This window comes from Cryptomeria japonica, chromosome 7, assembly GCF_030272615.1.
Source record: "Cryptomeria japonica chromosome 7, Sugi_1.0, whole genome shotgun sequence".
In the NCBI taxonomy this organism is placed as follows: domain Eukaryota; kingdom Viridiplantae; phylum Streptophyta; class Pinopsida; order Cupressales; family Cupressaceae; genus Cryptomeria; species Cryptomeria japonica.
Window position 1 is genome coordinate 262,492,771 of NC_081411.1, and position 8,491 is coordinate 262,501,261.

Consider the following 8,491-nt stretch of genomic DNA (forward strand, 5'->3'; position numbering starts at 1 on the left):
AATCTTGTTGTCTTTTAGTTTCTTCTGAATACGTTTCCATGATGAGTTACTGAAAGACTCGATAGATACTTCAAACTTTTGGACTATTCTGGCAGAGAATTCTTTAAGGCTAGAAAAACCCAATTCATCTTCTTGATATATGACCACTATTGCCTTCATTTGCACTGCAACCCTGCCAATCATTTGAATTGAATATACAGATTGTTTTAAGGAAATGGAAGGATCATTGCCAGCAAATGCAATGAGTGGTATTTGCACAGAATCAACAAGGACATAAAACAAAGTTGGAGACTTTTGCTCCCATGGGTGTGACAACAGATGCCATGTTTTCTCTGAACATTTTCAGAACTAAAAAAACGTCTTCAATTAGTTTTAACAATACACTCATGTTTGTGAGCTAGAATTTAAATTACACACAAAAAGAGAAGTGTTTCTCACCATTCTCCTCGTCGAGAGAAGTGCTTCTTATCTTTGTAGACTCGAATTGAAGAATGGTCCCATTAACAATGTTGGGATTGTTATCGATATCTTGAATGGCCAGTGGTATGGGTAGATTTGATTGTTTACCTTGATAGATTTCCAAATCAAAGACTCCCCCAATGCTCACATCTGGAGGCCTGTGTTATACAATTCCACAAAGAGGAGGAACAAAATCAGAGGTCTGATAGCATTGTTCTAGACATCACAACTACTACAAGCATGAGACCTTGTAGACAAGAAGAGAATCGTTGGCACCTTTGGATACGAATTAAATGAATTCACACTAGAAAAGAGAAGAAAGGAATGCCTATATAAAAAGTTTGATATAGTAGCTTTCCATATGGGTTCATTTCGTTTTGGCTGCCATTTTACCCAGTACAGGTTGTGGGTTCGATCTTGATTTATAAGTGGCGAAGGGTTGTTACACACTGTCCAAGAGCTTATAGCAAGGGTTTCTGCTGTCAAACCCTTGCTATAAGAGAATTGCTGGCAACTTTCGATATGAATTGAATGAATTCACACTATAGAAGATAAGAAAGGAATGCCTTTATAAAAAGTTAGATATAATAGTTCTCTATGTGAGTTCAGTTGATATTGATATTGGTTGTTATTTTAGAGAGTTCGTTTGTTTGAAAGAAAATCTCTTTCAGCGAATAAACACGATTTGCCTTGTAAGTTATGTGTTTCTTCTCCACTGCCTTTCGAGAAATTTACTCAGGACGGTGGATAACATTTCAAAATTTGAAAATCCAACTTCCAAATCAAATTCAAAGAAAAGTCAAACAAAAATTCTCCATAAAGCTGAGACTTGGAAGCGGTTGGCCACAAATTCGATGCAGCACTATGGATAGATTTTCTGTGCCTAGTTTAAAGGCAAACCAACCGATAGAATGTCACTTCCATGGTTATAGGGAAAGTTCGTCACCAACCTCACATTAAATTAAAGAAAGGGTACATAAATATATCCTTTATTAGTCTAGAGTTTAACTAAATTGAGATGTAATTAAATAAATAACTTTAGAAGACTGATAAATGATGTGTTTTTAGTTTTATTTTTAATTTTTACAGAATTAATAATTAAGTTTATGATGTGAATTGTGATTATAACGGGTAACCATTCTTTTTACAAGTGAAGCGATATAAAAGCTAGAGTTTCTTAGACCACGAGACATGGTTGAGGCATAGGTCTACCTCCATTGGGGTTTGGGGTTCCTAACCATTGGTGGTTCTTTTGCATTGAATTTTTCCTTATGCTTGTCATGGTACAAGATTGTTTTTGTATTTGTTTATGGTTCTTTATTTAATTCTACTTTCTGTCCTACAAGAATTTGCTATAGGTTGTACTCTATATTTATGATCTTGTTTTAAATTTTTGTACCCTTGATGGATGGTAATCCATCCAATTGTCCATAAAGGCACCTGATAATAAAGGAGACAATAAATATTAATGTGATGTGATAGAAGAAGAAACTATGAAATTCTCGATCTCTACCTATTTTGTCTCCAACTTTTGTTGTGAAGATGGAGAGGATGGCATTGAGGGAGGACAAAAAGTTAAGTGTCCTCCCTTTGGCCCTAAGAAACTAAGGATTTCCTTGAATTTTTAGATGTTTGTTGCTTTGAATAACAATAACCCTAGGATAAAAGGCATCATCATTTTTTAGCGGTGGTTGATTGTAACAAGTTACCTACTCAAAATTTTCTAGATTAATGGATTAAAAAATTCTAGGTTAAAAAGCTGGGCAATCAAGTCTCATTCAATAGAATGATAAAAAAGGTCTCTTACTTATATTTTTCAAAGACAAAAAAAAGAAAGAAACTATCACTTGCAAAGAAAAATAGAACATCATAAACTGTATGTTTCATGCCCTAAAATGGTCACTAAGTGCCCTAAATGAAGAAGCCTTGGCCTTATCATGCCCTCATTTTTTAACTATGAAAAGTGTTCCCCATCTATTGTGGGCGTTTTACACCAAATGCTTTACCCTTTAGGGAAGGTACTTAGAATTGACAAATCTAGAATATTTATCCCACATATGGATGCTAGGGCACTTGTGTCTCTTCTGCCTAGGGTTGAAATTCTTGAAGTTATTGATATTAATCTAGACTACTCCACCTCCTCTTGTAGTATTTAGATTGAGGGGGCCTAAATGCCTTCTATCTCTATAGGAGAGGAGGACATATCAGGAGAAATTGCCTGATAATTCTCAATAGCCCTAACAATGTGGGTGCCAAACAAAAACCTAAAATGCACCTTAGGGCAATTTGACTAGTAAAGATTCATCCATGCAATGTGGGATCTAACCCTATTCTTGAATCCCCTAATGTCCGAGTTAATGAATCTAATAATCATATAAATTGGAGGGGCTATGGTTATAAACTTGTAATAGGAAATAATGATCATTCTTGAGTTGAATACACAAAGCTCTGATGTAATTAAGATGCTAGTTTTATTTTTTGACCCCAAATGAGCATTTTCTATGCTCCAAATTTGGTGCTCACCAAATATGAAAATTGATTTAAAAAAAATAATTATCATTTTTGTTGTTAAAACTTGTTGTTACTTCTTGCAAACCACATGTTTTCTACTTTGCATCTTGTGCTCACTAAATACATTGCCATTTTTTAGCTTGAGGTTGTCAAATCTTCATCAAGATGCTGCCACGAGGCCAAGGAAAATAAAGAGGTAAATATTTATGTATTTTTAGTTTGAAATTTTGATTAAAATGTATATTGAATTAGGATTTTTAATTAAATGTTGTTTTAATTTTTAGGAAATGATGCAGACAGATCTCGAAAAAAAAAGAATCAGAATAGGTAGGGATTTAATAGAGATGAGAAATGGCCAAAACAAGACATCAGCAGCACAACAAACGAAACTATTTATTAATTCTAGAATAACCGTACATCTCTAACTCCTTCACTGTTAATTTTATATGTTCTTATATGCAGTGGAATAGAGACCTCAGACTTCTGAAACATAAACCACCCCCCTCTACTTAATTCTAATAACCTTTCTCTTTTCCTTATCTATATATATTCCATAACATTCATCAATGCTTTTGTTTTCTTTTTGAATAATAAAATTCAACATATTCATCTCATTCATCCTCTTCATCTTCTACAAGTTCTCTTTTAGATTTTATAGATTTACCCTTCATCACTACATTATAAATAAAATCTAATTCATTCTCTTTATCTTCAAACGTTATGAAACAAAAATTTCTTTCTTTCTTTCTTATAATACTTCTATCCCCTGGTCAATCCCAAAGTTTCTTCTTGCCTTTTTGAACACGACTTGTATTCACAAGGTGGATGTTTAGTTTTTTTAATCTTTCTCATCTTCTTACAACACTTAAAATCAGTCTTCTTTTTCTTTGTCTTTTCATTATTTTGTATTTGACTCCTTGCCTTTTAATTACATGTGTCATACTATTCCAACATACCCTATAACTCTCCGACTCAAAATTGAATTTTCACAATCTATTTCCCTTGTCTTTTGTTTATTGTTCTGATCATTTTGTCTTAGTTCTTTCTACTGATTTTCCTCTGTCACATCATGGAGTAATTCCACATTTGCATTCATAGTCATAGCCACAATGCTCATTTCAGCTATTTATTAATTCTCTTAAATAGTTGCCTCACAGTTCTCTACTCTCAAAATCTTTGACTTCTCTAATACTAAACTAATATATAGAAATTTCATTTTCAATACTTAAACTCAATATTCAAAAAAGAAAAACATACTAGAATAGAATAGATTTAACAGAGATGAAACACAACCAAAAGAAAAAGAAACCAACAATGAAACAAAGAAAAAGAAACCAACAACAAAACAAAAAAATAGAATAGTTTCTAGCTACTATTATATAATTAAACAATAAATTTTAATAAGTTGGTCTAGATTTAGACCTTGCAATATACCACAGGCACATAAAAATCTATAGGTTAATAGAAAACATTTTCAGCCTCACCCTGCAAGCAGCCCAATCCTCAATCCCACAACCATTTTCAAATGAATACCGTGGGGCCTGTCTCTGGGAATTTATAAGTAGAAGCACCTTCCATTAGATGGAATCATAAACAATAAGCACATATTCAGTTAGTTTGGGTTTTTCTCTTAATATAAATGTATATCTTTTTTTTTTCTCAAAGATCTGTTGTAATTGATGATTGCTGTCTAATCTCTGAATACTTATTCAAAGAGCATTTTTGTGGCCAGACATTTGATATAATTGTAGCTGATATCACAATACTCGCAAAGCGCTCTGCAAAGGTTGATTTTACACAGCCATATACTGATACAGGGCTGGTTATCATGGTGCGTACTAAGAAAAACCAGTCATATTCTGGCTGGGCCTTTCTACATCCTTTTACAATAACCATGTGGATTACTGCAGCAGCATTTGTTCTTCTCACTGCATTTCTTGTTTGGTTATTGGAACGAGATGAGAACGACGCTTTCACAGGACAGCCTACCAAGCAAATGGAAATTTCCCTCTGGTAACTGCTTTTCTAATACTTTAAGCTTTCTTTTTTTCTCTACTGTAATGTTGATAGATTAAAGCTAAGGAAAAACACCATACAAAAATAGTAGTTAAAATTGCCTAAAGGTTTCCAGTCTTTTGAGGGAATTATGTTATGCTGGTTTTTCTGAGAACAGGTATTTTTTGAATGTTATGAAATTCAGCGAGTAATCTCTGTATTTAACCAAAATTAATATAAATTTAGCTCTGCCTTTACCGATAAAAAAAATGCGTTAACCATCAAATATAAGGAATTCATAATGGTTTTTCTGATGACAAGAAAATCACTGCAAAATACCGAGGTCTTCATGATCATTAGTTCTTCCCATCAAATTGTCTCGAGGATTTCTTTCTTATGTGTAAAGTCTTTGGTTAGTCTTCCGTTCACACATATTTATGCTGAATCCATTAGTAAACTATTTCAATTTTAATTTGGTTTGCATAGATAATTTGGCTTACTAAATATATTCAGAAACATTGCAGTTTCTAGTCATGGATTAAGAGATCAATAGTTTAATGATAGAGCGTTCTAGCAATAAATGAATTTGACGGTTATAATATACACTCCATGTTACTGAGATTTGGGGATTTCATGTTTCTGAAAATCAAGGGAGACAGAGTAAAACAGAGTAAGAGAAGCATTAGATTACAAGTATATTAATGCATGATTTGGTGATCTGGAAGGGAAGGTAGGAGAAAATATGGAAAGAAGTAGAGTGATTTTGAAGATTTAGTGAAAAGAAGGGAAGCTTTTGATTCTACTGTAAAATCATGTGAGTTTAAAACAGAGCATGGGAATATAATAGGTCATTGTTTGGGGTGGATACCTTGTCTAAGCAATAATATTTTTTAAAGGAAGATAAAGGATAATTTAGTGGAGAGTTGAGACCCACTCTTACCTAGATTAAGAACATGAATTGGAGATAAATTTTGAAATGGAAAATATTGATGCAAATGTGACCCAAAAAGAGTATTAAGTCGTTGAAAGCGAAATTAAACATCTTTCAGAGAGACAGTATTAAGATTTTGAAGAGTATTAAGTCGTTGAAGGAAGAACTTCTGGATCCAAAGCAACCTATCAAACTGTTTCGAAAGACGAAACCATAATATCTGGAAAACAAAGGAGGTATAAAACGCGATATGAAGTGATGTAATGGGAGAATACGCTGCTACTTTTCCATGAGCTTTATTTGTTTATAATTAATTTATTGTCTTATGAAGTGTGTCTCTTTCTTCATTTTGTTTTAAAAAACAAAAAAATTATATTAATTAAAAGTTGAATATTTTATTAAGGTTTAGCCATAATTGTCTTTAAAGATCAGAGAATAAAAATTCATGGAAGTTTGTGTTAATTTCAATGGGCAGAGAAAAGCTTATAATCAACACAAACAGAGAAATAAAATAACACAACAAAGATACAGACACAAATTTATAGTGGTTCATCATAAAGATTACGTCCACTTTCAAGCAGGGAATAACTTCTATTAATCGTTGTCCAATAGTACACCATACATGGGCTGCACAGAGTCATTTATACAATCGTATTCAGCTATGAAACCAAAAGTTGGGAGAAAGCGAATGGTCATGTGACTGTTGGGCTTCACATTCCCAACAAAATTTCGTAAGAGAATAGAAAAACAAAATTAAGATGACTATAACACAAAAGAAGACTATCACTTCAAGTTATGATGGGGAGTGAAAAATATTGTTAAGAATGCACTGAAGAAAGAGATCCCCATTCCATAACATTTCAACTATGATCAACATCTGAAATCTATTTAGCCAAATAGTTAGCCACAACATTCCACTCAAAAAGAACATGAATTAAAAAAAAATTCAAATAGCTATTCTTGATAAGTTTTATAGCATATTTGATTCCAAGTAACACTCGGTTAGATCAATTAATCAGAACACTCGGTTAGATCAATAGATAATTTTTATAACTATTGATAAGAAGTAGAAACGATTAGACTATCATTCTACATAACAATATTTTCTGTTTTGAATTGCAGGTTTTCATTTTCAACAATTGTATTTGTTCATAGTGAGTGACCTCCTCATTGAATTTTTCTATTTTACGAACATTTTCTCTCATGCAAATACTTTTAACATGGGACAGACTTCTAATATTTGAAGATGGCAACTGATCGCTCCATTTGTGCAGGAGAGAAGGTTATGACATCTCTTGGCAAAGTTATTTTAATAATCTGGCTGTTTGTAGTGCTGGTCTTAAATTCAAGCTACATAGCTAGCCTCGCATCCATTCTCACTGTTCAGCAACTTTCCCCAACAATACGAGACATAGAGTCACTCAGAGCCAACAACGCCTCCATTGGGCATTTGAATGGTTCATTTGTCAGAGATTATCTGATCAATGAGCTAAAAATTGACAAGAAAAGATTGGTACCTCTTGTACATCCAGATGACTACCTCAATTCACTAAGGAATGAGCCAATTGGGTCTGTAGTTGATGAGACTCCATACATTAACATGCTGATGTCAAACCAATGTGGTGAATTTGAGATTGTGAGTCGGCCATTCTACAAAGGAGGATTTGGGTTTGTAAGTATTTTTCTCCAAGAGTTTGTGCATTTTCATTTCTCTTGGGTTGAAATGCACACTTCTTAACTCTCTCTACTCTATTTTTATGCTGTAGTTATTTGCCAAAGGGTTTCCAGTTGTTGGGGAAATGACATCTGCAGTGCTGAAAATTATTCAGAACAAAACAGAGCTAGACAAACTTCGCAGGCACTGGTTTGGGCGTTATTCTTCTGATCCATGCAATAATGACAACGGCGGGATATCCGAAGAAGACACGGTAGATGATGGTGGGAAGTTGAGTCCACGCAGGTTTTGGGGTTTGTTCGTCATCTCATCAGCGTTATATTGTGTAATCATGTCCGCCCACGTCGGACAAAAGTATTATAAGAAAAGACTAGTTAGCACAAGAGTGGAGAATGTTCCGTCCCCACCTCCCGATAGCCCTTTGCCTGCAACTGAATTCATACCTGCAAATTCAGATCCATCCCGTTCATCTGGTCAGTTCCATACAAATAATAACAATACAACTTCAAATGGTGTGCGTCATCGAAGATCTTTCTCAGCTTAATGTTATTGAACTTTGAAATAATGGCATTGAGTTGCCAATAGTGTTAGATTTCTTCTTTTGAACTATCCAAAAAAACGATGCTCTGTAGTAAATTGATATTTGTTAATTATGTATAGGCCTAAGAGGTTCAGTCTAAGACTCCTAGTTTTCATTCAATAGTCAAACAAATTTGGGTTTCATATACTAAAACTTTCATTAAAAAAATATTTGATCATTGATTGATTTATGTTTGGGAAAGTCTGATGGTCACGGACCTCCTCCTCATCTAGCATAGTCTATAGTCTTGATAGCTTAAGTATTTTTGTGGGCTTCAGCTATGTTATTTGATCGTTTTGATCTTCAAGTTTCTTTAAGTATTATACTACTTATCTTTTAT

At 33.6% G+C, this 8,491-nt stretch overlaps 1 protein-coding gene across 1 annotated transcript; it reads left to right on the plus strand.

Moving 5' to 3' along the window:
- The first annotated feature begins 4,609 nt into the window (after positions 1-4,609).
- On the plus strand, positions 4,610-8,242 carry LOC131029997 (glutamate receptor 3.6). Its single transcript, XM_057960680.2, has 4 exons — positions 4,610-4,983; positions 7,019-7,050; positions 7,171-7,568; positions 7,663-8,242. The coding sequence occupies exons 1-4, from the start codon at positions 4,610-4,612 to the stop codon at positions 8,113-8,115; spliced, it is 1,257 nt and encodes a 418-aa protein (XP_057816663.2). The 3' UTR covers positions 8,116-8,242.
- Positions 8,243-8,491: the final 249 nt, after the last annotated feature.